Raw genomic sequence first — 18052 nt, forward strand, 5'->3', positions numbered from 1 at the left:
TTGGAGAAGGGGCGGCCATGGCGGCTGCGCGGCCGCAACGGCGGCTGCGGCGGAGCGCGCGCCTGGCTTTGAATGAGCGGAGCGGGGAGTGAGCGGGCCTAGCGCGAGCGCGAGCTCGGGGCAGACGGCGGCTGTGCGCGCCCGCGCGCCTGCGCCTCGGGAGCGCGCGCGGCCCGCGGCAGCTCGGAGCCTCCGCCGGGCGGGCGGGGAGGGGGAGGGGCAGGTGAGTGTGTGCCGCCTGCGCGCGCCCGCGAGGGGCTTTTTTCTTCCTCTCTACCCACCCGCCTCCTGACCCCGGGGTCCGGCCTGCGGCGGGTGGCCGCGCTTGCCGGTCACCCTCTGGGTCGCCCCGTACTTCCTGCCCTCCCGCCTTCCTCTTCGGCCCTGAGCCTCGACCTCCCCCTCGCCCGGGCCACCGCTCAGGGGTACTGTTTCCGGGTCAGGGTAACCTGTGGGGAGAGCCTAGCGTGCCTAGGAACCGGCTGGTCCCCAGCGCCCTCGCTATGCTGCTCTCACGCTCGGGAGACCCGCCTGTGAGCCGCCGCCGACCCGGAAAAGCCCCACGTTCAGTCTTCCCCAAGGGCGATGTGCCGCCCTCCTGCCCTCCCCCGAAGGGCCTCGCACCTCTCGGGGCCGACCTGCCCAACACCCACATCCCAGCCCACCCGGCTCCTCCACCTTCAGCAGTGTAGAGCGCCTCACATGACGCCCGCCACCGGGCGTGGGATTGCGTAACCCGAAAGCTCGCGCGTGTGTGGTTTTGCTCATCTGTGCAGTGGGTATGATTTTTTTTTTCCCCGTCAGCAAGTTCTAGGTGGGTGATCTGAAAGTGAAAATTATTTTAGTTAGGAGACTCTCCGTTCGAGTCATTCAGAAGACCTTAACCCACCTCGGTAACAGTCCCACCGGGGTGTCAAAGTTGAAGGCCTGATGGGTACATAAGGTTCGGGTTTTACCACCAGCTTTCCAAAACTGCACTTCTGTTTCTGCTTACTTGCCTCTGGTCAACACCTGACCCTTTCTTTTACATGTTTGAGTTCAGGTAGATTTTTTATTTGGGAGCTTTGTGATTTTTAACTTTAGCGAGTTACAGACCTCATTTAAGTATGTTCTGTGCTGTCGTAGGTCGTAGGACTTTGAAGTAATTGTATGGAAAGACTTAGAAATACAGGTTTAGGACAGCATTAGATAACTCGTTTAGTGAGTATCACCTGGCTTGCTTAATGAGTTGTAGTTTAATTGATGTATACTCCGGGATGTAAAGAAATTGAGCAGAAGGAGAGATTGACCACATCATGCAGGATTCTTTTTCTTTATGCCTTCCTCCCACTTACAGGGGGATCTTTCTTAGTTGTCACAACAGAGCTCTTATTCCTATTGCTTAATTGGAGATGCTATTTCTTTAAAATTATTCCCCAGGCATAAAGTTTCTGCATTTTGTTAGTCATTTTAAGGGATTTTATTTTTTTTTTAATTCGAGTGTTATTTTAATAACAGGTTATTAGGTAGGTTATTTTAATATTGCCCAGTTCTTGAAAGCAAATTGCAAAGTAGCCCCAAATAAGTGTTTTCCTAATTGAGAATCTATAGGTATTTTAGAAATCAGACTGTAGCAATATGTATAAAATTTTGGAGCCATTCAAGGTGAAAGGTACTTACTGAGTAATGACACTTAAGGATATTTGAGAAGGAAATGACTGAAGCTGCCAAGTCTCTGAATGAAATTTCATTCTTAGCCTAACACTAAACCCTCTGCACATGCCCAGAATATTAAATGTGTTTGCTTTTTTGGCAAAAAATCTTGCTGGAGTATCTCTTTGGCTGTATTTTCTTTCCCAGTGCTATATGCCATGCATCTATTAGCTACATTTTATATTTTGTTTCTGAAAATTTATTATATTTTTATTAATTTGCCCTGAATTTGATTAGTATATATTTGTGTATACAGTACAAAATATTGGTTTTCATTCTATTACATTTCTCTAGCTACTATAATTAGCTCACCTCCTCCCTCCCAGTACTGTTTCTGTTCTCCTTTTGGTCCTTTTCTTGTCAAACAGTTCCATGTCTATTTCATGTATTGTATTAGAAATCTAGCTTTTACAAATGAGGAAAAATACTATTTTTTATCTTTCTGACTCTAGCTTATTTTGTCCAGTACAGTGGTCTTCAGTTCCATCCATATTCCTGTGGAGGGCATGAATGCAGCACTCAAACTTCTCCTTGGGAAAATTGTTTTTTGTTTTGTTGACAGTTACTTTTGACACATCAGCTTTAAGTGAAGCCTTAACTCATCATTTTATTTGTTCAGTTCATTCTACTTCTAGTGAGGAATCAATCATTTCTTTCAAGTTTTACTTTGCAAATGGTAACTGAACATATCAGGTTAAAAATCCTCTAGAGAAGTATTGTTTAGGGCAAGTACAGTATATAGATATTACTGTAGTAGAAAATAAAATATGTTAACCTTCTCAGTAGAAAAACACTGGAATTAAGAAACTATTCCTTTGAGAAGAAGTAAAAACTTATAGCTAGCCAACACCATTGGCCATAGGAAACAGTTTGGGCAACTTTGGGGAATATGGCATCTCTACAATGCTTTGAGAGAGTCAGCTTTGTTGCGTTTTTGAAAGCAGATAAACCACCTTGGGGATGTATTTATCAGAAATATCTATATCACTTGAAAAGGAAATTGTTAATGTGCTTTTGATTCCTTTTTTTGTACCCTCTCAGAGCCCCCTTCTGCCTTAGACATTGAGTAAATCATTCAGTTAAGGTAGTCCTTGGTTGTGAGTCTCTGCCTCACACATGTGTAGCAGATGTACATCTTGGTCTTTGTGTGGGTCCTGAAAACTGGAGCGGGGGGCATATCCCCAAAGCTGTTGCTGTATGTGGGCTGTGTTCTAGTTGGATTGCCTTGTCTGGCCTCAGTGGGAGAGGATGAGCTGAGCCTGGAAGAGGTTTGACGTGCCTGGGTTGGGGAAATAACCAGGGAGGCCCCACCTGCTCAGGGAAGAAGGGAGAAGGATGGAGGAAGCATTGTGGTGGGAGTGTTGACTGGAAATGGGGCAGTGAGCAGGATGTAAAGTGAATAAGTAAAATAATAAAAAAAGATAGTTTTGATATGCACAAAAATACATGCATATTGCTAAGGGAGTCTTGTGGAGCTTGCTGTTGTACCTTTATAGTCTGTATTCCACTCTTAACCCTAGAAACAGAAAGCACTAGCTGTGTGTTTCTTCAGAAGAAACTGCCAGTTAATGACTACAGAGTGAGGAAGGTCAGGGACCATGACAGTTAGTGTGGGGTTTTTTGTTTTGTTTTGTTTTTTACTTTCTTGTTTTCTTTTCTCTCTTCTTAACTGTTTGGTTGTGTGTTGAACTTTTATATAATCTGTAAACAATATATACAACAAGGCAAATAGTATTGTTACCACTTTGGATGAGGAATAGATCTCAGTTTCCTGATGTGTTTATATTCCCTCTCCCATCATTACAGGCTATTACTACTCTTTACTGTTTAATTTTTAACCCACTTCATTTAGTTGAGAATGCTACATTATGAACTATTTTTAAAAACTAGGAAGTTATTGTTGCCTGTGATTTGTCCTTATTCCTCAGAGATCTGCTAAAGTCTTACTAAGTGTAGGCCCCAGGCTTCGATTGGTCTTTCTTTGAGCAAATCACCAGATTTGCAAATGTGAACTAGATGGGCTTTATCATTTCTTTGAACTTACAAGCTATGCTTTCAACATGTTGATTTTCCTTAGTTCAGTTTCTTCATTTGTAAAATAGACGTAATGGAAATATATAAAATATATAAAGAAAATATTTTCAGTTGTGCTTTATTGAAGTCAATCAAATAGTAAAAGGTATAGAAAGGATTAATTCATACTACTTTATGCTTTTTGTGTTTTTTAGTTGTAACTAAATTTGTACTAACTTAGGCAAAACATTTTTCAGAAACTCAGAATGAAGAAAATTTCTCCTTACAACTATTAAAAATACTTTGAAAACTTACATAAATAGTTCATGTGACTTACACTGTATTAGAATTTACTGTTATAGTTTTAGAGAGCAGTATAAATACCAGTTTTCTCTTAGTGCGTAAGGACTTTTCTGTTTAAATTAAAAAGATCATGCTTCAGAAATGTGTCTAATACGTTGTTGTTTCTGTGTGCGTGTGCCTTCCCACAGGTTCTGGTTTTCACCATGGCCATTACTCAGTTTCGGTTATTTAAAGTTTGTACCTGCCTAGCAACAGTGTTCTCGTTCCTAAAGAGATTAATATGCAGGTAAATGATTTCTGTGTTTGAACTGACCTATTTGTCTCATTGGTTTGGATTACTCTTAAAAAGACATGAAAACTTTTTAAACTAGTTGTCCTATTTATAATATTAATTATTCTCTATACTGTTTGAAAACAGTGTCTCAGAACTAGAAACAAAGTCAGTGGTTTTAATCTTTCAGATTTTTGCAACTTCTATTTAAATATATTAAATGATTAGTCCTATAAGATTCAGAAAAAGTAGATTAATGTTAAATATTATTACCACCACAGATGTTATATATTCTTTCTTTATTAGAATGTTAAAAGTGGTTAGGCAAAGCATAGGTGTTCCTATGTATATCTTTATATGAAAGCTAGTTTTTCTTTTTCTTTCTTTCTTTTTTTTTTTTTTTTTTTTTTTTTTTTTTTTTTTTTTGAGGGGGGGGTGAGACAGGGTTTCTCTGTATATCCCTGGTTGTCCTGGAACTCACTCTGTAGACCAGGCTGGCCTTGAACTCAGAAATCCGCCTGCCTCTGCCTCCCAAGTGCTGGGATTAAAGGCGTGCGCCACCATTGCCTGGCAATGAATGCTACTTTTATAGTTATTTTTAAAACTTTCAACAGAGGGAGCTGGAGCGATGGCAGTGCTGAGAAGCACTTGCTGCTATTGCAGAGACTCTGGGCTCTGCTTCTAGCATCTACATGGCAGCTCACAGTCCTTTAAACTCCAGTTCCAGGAGAGCCACATCTCTCTTTTGGCCTCTGTGGGTAGCAGGTGTGCACATGGTGCACGGGCATACATGGGGAAATACACAGACACAGAAAATAAAAATGTATTTAAAAAAACTTTCAACAGAGAAACTATGAGTAAAATTAACTTGTGTGTGTCGTTGACCAGAATAAATTATTTGACTTCATTTGGTTATCTTTAGATTCCAACTCCTTCTGTCCTACCACATGGCCATACTCTAGCTATGGCTTCTTACCTGCTGAGGTATCTCAGGACTCATCATGAAATTCAGAAGTGTGGTCTCTTTGCAGCATAGCTGCAGTGGCCAGCAGCTGTTGAGCACTGATGGAATCCTGTTTCAGGGAGTTCACATTTGCAGCGGTAGGGCCTACTGCTTTTTTGTAACATGTTTCCAAAGCTAGGTTGTTAGTTTGTAATTTAAAGTAATTATGCCACAAAAATTAATGTTGAACAGAAAATATGGGTGGTGGTATTCAGTGTGATTTTAAGAGTTAAGAAACTGCGAAGTATCCAAAAGGTACACATACTTTAGCTGTATTTTACTCCAAGTATCTGCCTTCTGAATTTGTTGTTTTGTTTGTTTGTTTTTTCTGTTTTGAAACTGGATGTTGCTATGGTTCTCAGGCTGGCCTCTGTATTCCTATGTAGTGTAGGCTGCCCTTAGAGTTGCAATTCTCCTTTCTCAGATTTCTGAATGAAATTAGAGGGGAAAAGATATATGTGTATTCAGTTTTTAAATTAGCTACTAATAACTCAGGCTATGCATAATTACTAAATTGTTTGGGCCTAATGGCTTGATCATTGGAAGTGAAGCAAGCTGTAGTGGTGCATGTCTTTAATTTGAACATTTGGAAGGGAAAGACAGGTGAATTTCTGGGAAATATCCATCCAGAACTATAGAAAGAGACCCTGTCTCCTAAAAAAAAAAAAAAAGACCTCTATCAATCAGTGGGCACAATTAGATTGTTAAGTTAGGTATTTCATTTGATCTAAATATTCCCAGAAGAACTTGGTGATACATTAAGATAAGGCGTAAGTGAGGGTGTAAATGATAATCAGCTGCTTTCACTGGGTAACTTAAGAAGTTGCATGTGCAAGGCTGATCCTATCTAGAGCTTAGCATGATGATGAAATGAAGTGAAGTCAAAGTGATCACTGGTAAGAGGAGAAGTCAAGAGACATGGGAAAATGAGGTTGTTGACTGTAGAAATTGCCCTTGATAGGACTGTGAAGTAGAAAAACTGATGAAAAATGCCCAAGTCAGAATAAAGAAGAAATGAGACATTTACTAGGGAAAGTAGAATGGGGATGAGTAGTGATATCAGAGAGTAGTGAACGACATGGTTAACAGTCATGAAGCATGATGTCTTCATGCGTTTGTAGCTTCTCAAATTCTGGTCAGTGTCTTAGAATACAGAACGGTATTTGATTTCATATGAAGGACTTTGTTGTCACTATGAGTTCTGTTGACAGTATCAATATGTTTAGGACGGACTGTACATACACGTGTAAAGAAAACAAATTTATTAAGATAAACTTGTCTTAGCCAGGTGGTGGTGGTGCACGCCTTTGATCCCAGTACTTGGGAGGCAGAGGCAGGTGAATTTCTGAGTTTGAGGCCAACCTGGTCTACAGAGTGAGTTCCAGGACAGCCAGGGCTACACAGAGAAACCCTGTCTTAAAAAAAAAAAAAAAACAAAAAAAAAAACTTAGGTGTCAAAACTAACATGGATTATATGTTGTAAAATTCCATACTTTTATAATAGATCCTAATGCTTTTTTCTTTATACTTTAACTGAATAAAATACAACTTGTGAATTTGTCATAAAACAACTCCTTTAGCAAGTAGTTCTAAGGGAATGAGTTTCAGATGACTGTTTTTTTTAACAGGTACTGTGTTTTAATGTCTTGCTATGCATTCATTGTTGTTTATTTTAAGTATGTCTCTTATTTAAATCCTTAGAGAACCTAAGCAATGCAAGTGTGAACATCCAGTTTACAGATAAGGAGTCGGGTAATTCTAACTAGACTCAGTACAGTAACTTTGAAAACCAGAGTGACATAGATAGCATAGTCCATGTTAACAACTGAGGTATATTATATCCTGATTAGTATTTCCCTACACATCCTTGAAATCAGTTGGTTTAGTTTGGCTAATTGACTTTCAAACTTTTAAATAGTTGAATAGTTAATTTTACCAGGAAATCCTTAAAACAAACCACCCCTCCTGGTTAAAGTAGTGTAGAGCTTTACCTACAGAACCTGAAGTACATGTGAAGCACAGGGTTTTTAACAAGCTTGCTTTGTGTTCAGCTTTTAATTCATCCTGAGTCCTGTACTTTTGTATATAATGCTGAATTCTAACCAAAGAACAGCTACATTGCACAAGATTTTAGAAACCTTGACAAGATTGCTGGGCTATGCTTTATCATCATAACTTTCTGAGCAGTTATTATTTAAAACAATAATTACAGAAGTAGAAAGTTCTACCTTCTGAGTAAATTACTGTCTAAATGCTTTTCACTTTTGCTTGTTTTGGTGGTTCTTGAAATATATCTTGTTTCTTTCAGGTCTGGCAGAGGAAGGAAATTAAGTGGAGATCAAATAACTCTGCCCACTACAGTTGATTATTCGTCTGTCCCTAAGCAGGTAGTGTGTAATGGAGCATGTGCTCCAGAACATGGCTTTGCAAACCAGACTGCATCAAAATAATTTGGTGGTCAGAATTCTCTTTGATTTTTCTCACTGTTTGTTCTTTACCTTTTACTCGATCATATTCATATATATACATATGAATATATGTTCTTTGATCCAATATAATATAATATATAATATATTCTGCTCTATGTTAGCATCTAATTTTTCCCCCACTGGCTTCATGTGTGCTATTTCTTTTATGGAACACTGGTATTTTAAACTTCTACCTATATCCTACATTTATATCATCTTGGGGTTGGCATTTTACAATTAACTCTTTTTGAATTGATATTCATGGATTCCTTATATGTTGAAATATTCTGACTTGTTTTTTGGACATATAGATATTATGTTTTGAGACTTATTTCAGTCTTGTAGAGAATGTTTTTCTTTTCTTTTTTTTTCAGTTAGGTAATCAGTTTGTTTAGTCATAAGTGGAAAGTTCCAGTCCACACTGTACATATAATGCTAGTTTAGGTTGTTTTTTTTTTTTAAGATTTATTTTTATTTATTTTATGTGTATGAGTACACTGTAGCTATACAGATGGCCATGAGCCATCATGTGTGTGGCTACTGGGAATTGAACTCAGGACCTCCGAGGGCACCGCTTGCTCCGGCCCTGCCCGCTCGCTCCAGCGTAATTTACTGCAGCTGTCTTCAGACACACTAGAAGAGGGCGTCCAATCTCATTACAGATGATTGTAAGCCACCATGTGGTTGCTGAGATCCAAACTCAGGACCTTCGGAAGAGCAGTCAGTGCTCTTACCCACTGAGCCATCTCGCCAGCCCGCTAGTTTAGTTTTTAAAAGCATTTGCTTGGGAAAGTTTTGGTATGTTGTTGAATTGTGTATTTGCCTACAGTTCAAAAGTTTGAAAGTTCAAAAGACTGTTTTTCTAATTAACACTGCAATGACCATTAGGTTGTCATTATGTGGCTGACAGTTTGCTCATCATATTTAGACAGATGTGGAGGAGTGGACTTCCTGGGATGAAGATGCACCCACAAGTGTAAAGATTGAAGGAGGGAATGGGAATGTGGCAACACAGCAGAACTCTTTGGAACAACTGGAACCTGACTATTTCAAGGACATGACACCAACTATACGGAAAACTCAGAAAGTATGTTGAAGATTTGTGCCTTGGAGATTAAAATACTTTTTAGACTCTAGTAGTTAAAACTAGACAGTATAACTTGTATTTGCTAGAAAGCCTACTTATGATTATTTCCGCTTCCTGTCATATTAAACAAAAATTTTATCTATACACATGACTTAGACCTAGATCTCATACCTGGCATATTCCCAAGTTTTCTAACATAATAAAGCTTTTGCAAAAATTCTATTGGATTTCAGATAGTAAGAGTTTCTGCTATGGGAAATTTAAGCCAATAAAGTAACAGTTTAACAAGTTCCAAGTTTGATGATATCTATAAATTGATAATTTCCCATTGTATTACCATGTACAGCTGGTGCAACCAGTCCATGGTAAAATACTATAAAGTTGTTCTGAGTTTTAGTTTGTTGTGTGTTAGCCATATATACTTCACTCCCTTTCAGTTGACAATGAGATCACTTAGAGATAATGGAAGGAACACAATGACTACTTTCCTGTCTTTTATCAAGATAATGTATGTGTTTAAGATAGAAGAATATTGAAGGGCTTATAGTGAAATATGACTAACTTTGTCTTATCACTCACCAGCTAATTTTACTTCCCAGAAGCAGCCATTCAGTAACTTTCTGTTTAAATTTTTTTTGGTTTGTTTGTATATTTTATATTGCTGTTTCTTGATACTACTTATACATATTGTTCATTCATATTATACCATAATAAATGAAAATTTAATTCTGCTTCATGTCCCTCTAATACTGTAAGTTATTTTGTTTTAACTCTCCTACTTCAGAAGATTATACTGAGCATTACATTAGTTATTCAAACACAAAAAACATTCTATGCATGTTTGTATATACATGTCTATATAGGTACCCATACTTTATATATTATTTATTCCACATGCCTAATGTATTTCCTTGGCACCTTTTTCTTAGTTTCATCTACATATATACTTTCATTCTTTTAAAATTGTGTTGTTCAAATATATCAGTACTGAAAAGGAAGGGAACTCCTAAGTTTCTCAGTTGATGTATATGTTGTATTATGAAAATATATTTCTGGAATTTAATATATGGTGCCTTATTGCATTAGTTTAGGCTGATGATGTTTTTTGCCAAATTTACAATATATAAAGTAAATGTATTTTAATACTATTAGTCAGAAAGACTTATGCATTTATAGGTAAATCCCACAAGTTAAAGATGCTGGATGTACATCTGATAGGACATATTATCCATGCTATATTATTTAGTTTAGTAACTAAAAGTGCCTTATTATATATTAGGAACCCTTATAAAATAGGAAGAAGAAAAAGAATTTTTAAAAATATGATACAGATTTTGTTGTTGTTGTTGTTGTTGTTGGTTTGGTTTGGTTTGGTTTTTTTTGGGATTTTTTTGTTGTTGTTGTTGTTGTTTTGAGGCAGGGTTTCTCTGTGTAGCCCTAATTGTCCTGGAACTCACTCTGTAGACCAGGCTGGGCTCAAACTCAGAAATCCGACTGCCTCTGCCTCCTAAGTCCTGGGATTAAAGGCGCGTGCCACCACTGCCCCGCCATTTTTTTTTTTTTTTTTTTTAGTATGTATGCTTTTACAAAGAAAAGACAGAGACAGAAAGGTGATGATATTTGGAAATTAGAATTTGGATGATTTATGTTACAATTGCATGGGAATTTTGGTGAATTCTTAGCTATATTGTACATTTTGAAACAGAAAGCATAATTCAAGCCACTTACCAAATACCTCAATCAGTTATTTTCATATAGTTTTGTGTCAGATGTCCTTATAATCCTGTTGTAATTTATCTTTCAGATTGTCATTAAGAAGCGAGAACCATTGAATTTTGGTGTCCCAGATGGTAGCACAGGTTTTTCCAGTAGATTGGCAGCTACACAAGATATGCCTTTTATTCATCAATCTGTAAGTGTGTTAATAAGATCTAGAGAAAGATTTAGTCTTTTTCTTTTTTTTAAGAAAAGAAAAATAAAGGAACAGATTTAAAAGTTCATGAGGAGTTGATCTATAGCTTTACCAACCTAACATCTTAAAAGATTAAAAACTATGTTGGACACCCAAAATCAGGGTACCATCATACACAGACAAGGTAAAGACAAAAAGTTGATATTTAGAAATGAAAATTTTAAGGATTTACCCCCAAAATGATTAAGGTAAGTTTTGACTTACAAATTGTTTTCATCAAAGAGTAAGTTTACATTTAAAGTGTGATGTAATTTAAGATGAATTAGATTAAATGAAACTATAAAGGCGAAAGTGGTGAGCAGGAAGCTAGGGTTCCCAACACCGAGGGAGTATATCAGAATGAGCCAGGAAGCTTGGCCAACCCAAAATGAAAACAAAACTCCCACAATTACCCAGATAGACCTCCAAAGGCCTCTGCGTGCTTTGAGTAATTGATTATACCAGCTTACACTTATAAACCCTAAATAAAATGGGTTGAGATAGCGATGAACATTTATTATCTCACAGAATTTCTGTGTCTAACACCCCAAGGGTGATTGAACTTGGTCATTCTATGTCAGGGTTTCTAGAGAGTTTATAAACAGTCGCTGCATTGAGACTGTAGTCCGCTGCAGACTTGAGGGTTCAGTAGGACCGATGTGTTCACCTTCAGAGGTTTGCAGGAAATCTTTGTTTCTTACCGTGTACTCACATATGGGACTGTTAGGATTTCCTTGTGGCAGTACCAGGGTATGGGAAGAGGAAGGGATTGATTATAGTGATAAGACAGCACTAAATTATTATAACACAGTTATAAACAAAAACACTTACATGGTGCTATGAAAATACAACATTATAGAAATTCTACTTTCATATCTTGTTTTTTTTTTTTTTTAATGATCTAGTACATTTTATTGGGTTCCATGGAGGGCTTGACTGAGGGAGTATTTACAGTGGCAATTACCAGTGCTTACACTACTGAAGAAAATGTCGCCCCCAGTAACCATTAACCACTGCCTGTAGGTTTTCAGTGTGTAGATTGTTTTTCAAATTGAATATTCTACTTTTATCCTGAAGTTCATTGTTTGTATTGTGAAAATTCTTTATACTACGAATATCAACTTTTTTGTGTCTTCTTTTATACTTTTTCACTTTGTTGTTGGCTTGGTTTGGATGTTTTTGATGTATTTAGGGTGTGTGTATATGTATATGTGTGTACACATAAATGCATATATGTAGAGGTGAAATCAGTGCTGAACATTTTCTCTGTGACTTTCCACTTTATTTTTGAGAATGAATCTATCTCTAAACCTATAATTCAACAGTTGGTTACACTGGCTGGCCAGTGAACCTCAGATCTTCCTGTCTCATTTGGTAGCCACTGGGATTACAGGCATGTGCCACCATGCCCAGTGTTGTACCTGGATACTGAAGTTCCAAACTCAAGCACAGCAAGCAATTTACCTCCCGAAGCTACTTCCCCAGTTGCAGATGTAGTTAGTTTTTATGTATGCATACCTACCTATCTTGTCTTTGGTTTGTTCTTTTATCCTTAGAAGGCCATTTTTTACTAAAGAAATTACTGTATTTAATGGTGTGTGTGTGTGTGTGTGTGTGTGTGTGTGTGTTTGTGTTAATAAGTTTTAGTTGGGATTGCTGATAGGAGGGTTGAAGAGGCCACATAAGCAACTTCCAGTGTTGGGGACTGTTATTCATGTGCAGATCTTTCTTGTGAAGCTAATCATAGCTGCTGTGAGTTCTTTTGGGGGCAGTTGCTGTGTCATCTGCGAAGACTGAGTTCCACAATACTTGACCCTTTCTCAGTCTCTGTTACTTCTGCCCTATCCATGCTGTTTTCTGAACCTTGGTGGTAAAGGCAAGAGGTATTGAAAAAGATGTCCTCTTAGTGTTAGGCATTCAGCAGTCAATGATTCTGGTCATTTTGACTGCTTAGAAGTCTACAGTAACCACAGCCAATTGGAAAAAAGCTTCTCTGGCCAAAGCTGATAGCAGCACTGAATTATAGGCATAACCATAAATCTTTAAAAGGTAATTTAATGAGCAGAGTGTATCTATTTAGGAGAACAGCAGCAGTAACTGTTCCTTAATAGTGGCTATGGCCTCCCTGGCCTTAGACATTAGATCAGCTTTACTGTACTAGGCATGCATTCTGTTGTGAAGTCAACCTCAAATCCAGTCAGCAGTTGGTTGGTACGTAAGGCATGCCACTACTGCATGTTACACAGAACCTTCTTATCCCTTGGGAAAGTCACATATCATATCCTTGTGAAACTTGCATTTCTAGGCAAACGAGAGGCTAGAGCCTCTGTGCCCTATATAGGGATCAGTATGGAAGTTAAGGACCCAGAGGAGAGGAGCAGGTGTTTCTGAGTTAGACATTTAAAGTTCCTCTTTTTTCGGTCATTTGGGTTTGAATTGCTATATAGAGAAATGATGGCTCTTTACTATCTTAATTTTTCTTTATTTTTCAATGTAGTCAGAATTAGGTGACTTAGATACGTGGCAAGAAAATACCAATGCATGGGAAGAGGAAGAAGATGCAGCCTGGCAAGCGGAAGAAGTTCTGAGGTATTTGAATGATTTTATCTTATTACACCTACACCTTGTGTAGAAAACTTAGATTGCTTTCTTGGTATATTTAAGGTCAAGAAAGTCTACTCTGCCAACTATCTTGTCTGTCCTCATACACCCATACTGACCTGATTGAACTCTCTTTCTTACTCAATTTGCTCTGAATTTAAGACCTCATATCTTGTTATAGGTACTATGAATTTAAAATATTGTTTGAATCAAAGGATAATAATCTTTTTTTAAAGATTTATTCATTTATTTTATTTATATGAATACACTCTCTCTTCAGACACATCAGAAGAGAGCATCAGATCCCATTACAGATGGTTGTGAGCCACCACGTGTTTGCTGGGAATTGAACTCAGAACCTCTGGAAGAGCAGTCATTGCTCTTAACAGCTGAGCCATCTCTCCAGCTCAAGAATAATAATCTTAATGGCAAAACTTGTTTACATACACATGCCACATGGTAGTCATAATACCCTACTGTGAAATGTGAGCCACTATTATATCCTATTCTAGATTAGAAGTTATAATTTTGTTTTTATTGTTTCACAATTTAAAATAGTGTCAGAACTTCACATCTGAATGAAAGTAGCTAATAAACCATCCTTAATCTCTACATGTATTTTAATTTTAGTGTCCACGAAAGTCCCATAAAACAGGTAGATAACCTTAACAACCTATTGTACAGAAAGGTAACTGTTATTGTGTAGCTTTAGAGTGCACATTTGTTGAATGTTCGTTCTATGTTTATGTGAGTAGTAAACTTAGTTCTTGTACTTCTGTGTTTGGTCAAGAAAGGAGAGGAAGGATGAATGGAAAGCAGAACTGGGACTTGTCTCTGATGCAAATTCACATGTAAATCTGTCGGCCTCCTTATACATTTAGGTCATATAGCAAGGGGCTGGAGGTTACCTGCTGGGTAAGAGCACTTCCCTTCTACAAGACCCAGGTTCTGTTTGCAGGAGCCATATCAGCTTCAGGGGAATCCCATGTCCCCTTCTGGCCCCTGTGGACACTTGTACATACATGATACACATAATGTACATGGAGACAGGCACACACATATACACATAAAATTAAATGTAAAAAGCTAGCAAAATACAGTGATAGAAATTTATTTTAAAATTATTACTGGTTTGGCCCTATGGATAGAAAATGAATTATTTTCTTAGCTATCTTAACAATTGAACTGATTTTTAGGTTTTTTTTTCCTTGTCTTGTTTTGTCTTTGGTGGCAAATTTATAGTAACCTTGAATAACCAGCAGAGGGTGCAGTTAAATACATAGAACTTTTGTCTTTTTCCTTTATATCTTGTTTTTAGCATTTTTTTTTTTTTAAACAGGAGTGGGGATCACGGTTTTAAAATAAAGTTGTAAGAGGTTTTCATATTTAGCCTCCCTTTGGTCAAAGGTAACTGTGCCTTTCATAAAGATTATTTTTAAAATTTAAAATTTAAAATTTAAATAACACTGTTGCTAGGAACACCAAAATAAATGACATTTTTATTCTGATTTTTAAAAATAAATAACTGGTCCAAAAGTTAGAATGTTTTAGAAAATTTGGATGACTGTAGTTATTAATCTTATGAAGCACAAGGGTAAAGGAAAGAGCTTTTCATTAGAATCTAATAATCTTAATGATAGTATTACGGAATGTTTAACCGTGAGCAGAGCATCCCAGTGTTACTCTAAGACCTTCCCTTTTCCATCCTATCTCTTGTTACCTTAATAAAACAAAAAATAAAAACAGTGTTTTAAGGTAGTTTAATTAAATGAGATTATTAGTTATGACAAGCTTCATGCTGTGTACTGCATAGGTATAGTCAATGGGACATGGAGGGTTTGTGTCATTGCTGCCTCTTGGAAGACACTGAGTATTGTAAAAGTACACCTCTGTTCCAAATTCCCCAGCTTTAGAAGTTTTTCTATACTCTAGTTTTGCGACCAGTCATAGTAAAATTTTTCAGATTTTCTTATACTTTGAATATAACTAGTATAAAGTAAGTTTTCTAGTTTTTTTTTGGTTTTTCGAGACAGGGTTCCTGGAACTCTCTGTAGACCAGGCTGGCCTCAAACTCAGAAATCCGCCTGCCTCTGCCTCCCAAGTGCTGGGATTAAAGGCGTTTTCATTCTTTCTGGTTAATTAATGGTGAAAGTTTGAGTATTGCCACAAAGAAACCTTTCTCCTTTGTGGGGTTTTGGCCTTTTGTAACTCTACTTCCTTGCATTGGTGATTGTTATTGAAACCAGTTATATGCATATATATGCAGTTATATGCACATGCATATTTGTGTGTATAATTATGCATTAACATTTTCACTTTCATGAATTTTAAGTTGAACATATGCTCATTTAGGTGCTCCAGCCTGGCTTGTTCTGTATAGATCTAGATGTTGCCTGTTCCACGCTCAGTGGTAACCCATGCTTTCCCCTCAACTTCCTCGACTTCTTGAGTTACTTTTTCACCCCCAATTTGGTACTCTCACCTCTCTCCTGTGTCATCATTCCAGGCTCAGTCTCCCTACCAAGCAATTGGTAACAAAGGATAGAGTGTTTTTCTTATTTCTAGTCTGTGGAGTTATGTGAAGCTAAGAACCAGGCACAGTTAGGTGTGAAATTGATAAATACTTACTAGCCTTATGGAGCTGCTCAAATGTAACTCTTTAAATTTCTTGGTTCTGAATAGAAGATATGTGTGACATTCCATTTTTTTGTAGTATGTTCTTAATATCCTTTAGCTGATTAAAAAATCTATTATAACAAGTAATTAATTCTAATATCAAACTTGTTGGATAATTTTCCCCCTGACATGTACAAATGCTGAGGTTGAATTGAAGTAGAGAGTTTTTGTGGAAGTAATATGAAGAAAAGATGTGGGTTCCTACTCCCTGTACATATTAATACTATGGCCAGACAAATCTCTTAGCTTCATGTCTCATATTTCCCATTTGTACAATAAAGATAATATTTCTGCTTTATAAAGTCATCTATCTTCTAAGGATAAAAAGAAACACTCCCTTTGAGAAATCCTTGAAATTTTTAGGGAAATGAGAAAATTAAGACATTAAAAATCCCTTGATTTTCAAGAAGGTACCCTTCCTATAATTTATCTGTAGTATTTTATAAAAGTAAAGATATGAATATCTTTAATTTTAGGCAGCAGAAAATTGCAGACAGAGAGAAGAGAGCAGCAGAACAACAAAGGAAGAAAATGGAGAAGGAAGCACAGCGCCTGATGAAGAAGGAGCAAAACAAAATCGGCGTGAAGCTTTCCTAACGCATGCTTTGTCCGGCCAGGAGAAGTCTGGGCCCACGGCCTGCACACAAGCATTGGGATGGACTGGACAGTATTTTCAGAAAACACACTCTCTGCTTGATCTTAATGTGTTTATTGAGCTATCCAGGACACCAGGATTCTCCCATAATACCTTGAACTATTAGTAATCAAGACTCAAAACACGAAAATAATGAGACAATTATTTTCTTCAATGTGTTCCAAATATAAGACAATTGTTTGCTGTAGAGAACTTATTTCAAGAGGAATATACCTGACAAGTACCTCTCAAGCTAGTGTTTCTAGCTGAATAAATGGGTGTATATGATTTTATGGTGGGAAAGTACTCTGCTATCTATTATGATTTTGTTCATTGTGCATAATTATAAAATAATTTTAATAATCTTTTGTTTCCAGGATCATTTGATGTAAATTAGACAAGCTGTAGGTAGGGCTTTATACCCTTCTTAATTTTGTTTTCAGGTACTGTTGACATACATTTTCTATAATTTGAACTGGCATTGTTTGGTACAACATTAAGGAATATGATAATTTGGGTTTTTAAGAAAATAACATTAAATGCAATAATTTTATTTATCAAAATTTTGTATATCCTTATTTTCCTTTAAACAGTATTATAATGTTATAGAGCTGTAATTTATATATTGCATGTATAAATGTTGAAAATCAGCTGCAATGACAACTTTGCCTGACAAGAGCTAGGATTAGTAGCTTTTCCCTTTCATTATGAATGTCAAGATGTTAACAGTGTTCATCCTTAAAAGCCATTTTCAAATGCAGAAAGCCTTCAGTTTTAATTGATTTTTTTTAAATGACTCTTGAAGAACTCTATGGTTTGTTTTGTTTTGTTTTGTTTTGTTTTTAATCTTACATAATGTAATGCAGAGTACCTATTCTTTCAGCTAGATAACATTACTGATTCATTACAAATTAAGATATAAATATTTTTGTTTGTGATATTGATTGATTTGTTTAAAGAAATAATTGCATATTGTGTTTTAGGGGGGAAAACACATCTCACAGTTTAAAATATATTAAATTTTTTCCACCATTGGAATATAACTGACCTGATTTCCTGTGGCTTTGGACTTTTTAAAGATATTTTATTGTTTTTCAGAGTTATTGCCTAGGATCAACATTTTGTGAGGCTTTAAAATGTCACAGACAGTGTATAGGCCATATATAATATATTTGAATTAAGGTAATACTTCATAGCAAAATCAATAATTTTGCATTGATACTTTTAAAAATTTAGCTTATGCTTTCAGACTAAGTTGAATTTAACTGTGGTAGGAGTTTTTGAGTATCAGACCACATTGTTGGTTACTTTGTTTATTATTTGTTTACTATGTATACAATGTTCTCCCTGCAT

The 18052-nt window shown here is 36.9% G+C and overlaps 1 protein-coding gene across 2 annotated transcripts; it reads left to right on the forward strand.

The window, feature by feature from the left end:
* Positions 1-6: 6 nt before the first annotated feature.
* Positions 7-17744, forward strand: Ebag9 (estrogen receptor binding site associated antigen 9). 2 transcript variants are annotated; one of them, XM_031358868.1, is made up of 7 exons: positions 7-223; positions 4197-4294; positions 7591-7669; positions 8679-8837; positions 10642-10749; positions 13286-13377; positions 16542-17744. In XM_031358868.1, exons 2-7 carry the CDS (start codon positions 4212-4214, stop codon positions 16660-16662), a joined length of 642 nt encoding a protein of 213 aa, XP_031214728.1. In that variant the 5' UTR covers positions 7-223; positions 4197-4211; the 3' UTR covers positions 16663-17744. The 2 variants fall into 2 exon arrangements, with proteins under 2 accessions (XP_031214728.1, XP_031214727.1); XM_031358867.1 differs by lacking the exon at positions 7-223 and adding an exon at positions 302-779 and having other exon boundaries at positions 16542-17737.
* The last annotated feature ends 308 nt before the right edge of the window (positions 17745-18052 follow it).

This window comes from Mastomys coucha, unplaced genomic scaffold (assembly GCF_008632895.1).
Source record: "Mastomys coucha isolate ucsf_1 unplaced genomic scaffold, UCSF_Mcou_1 pScaffold7, whole genome shotgun sequence".
NCBI lineage: Eukaryota > Metazoa > Chordata > Mammalia > Rodentia > Muridae > Mastomys > Mastomys coucha.

Excerpts from the sequence above, each read along its gene's own strand:
- Ebag9 (XM_031358868.1), top strand. The coding sequence starts at position 4,212 with ATGGCCATTACTCAGTTTCGGTTATTTAAAGTTTGTACCTGCCTAGCA. Across the intron at positions 7,670-8,678 it reads ATTCGTCTGTCCCTAAGCAG|ACAGATGTGGAGGAGTGGAC; the intron begins GTAGTGTGTAAT and ends CATCATATTTAG. Across the intron at positions 10,750-13,285 it reads TGCCTTTTATTCATCAATCT|TCAGAATTAGGTGACTTAGA; the intron begins GTAAGTGTGTTA and ends TTTTCAATGTAG.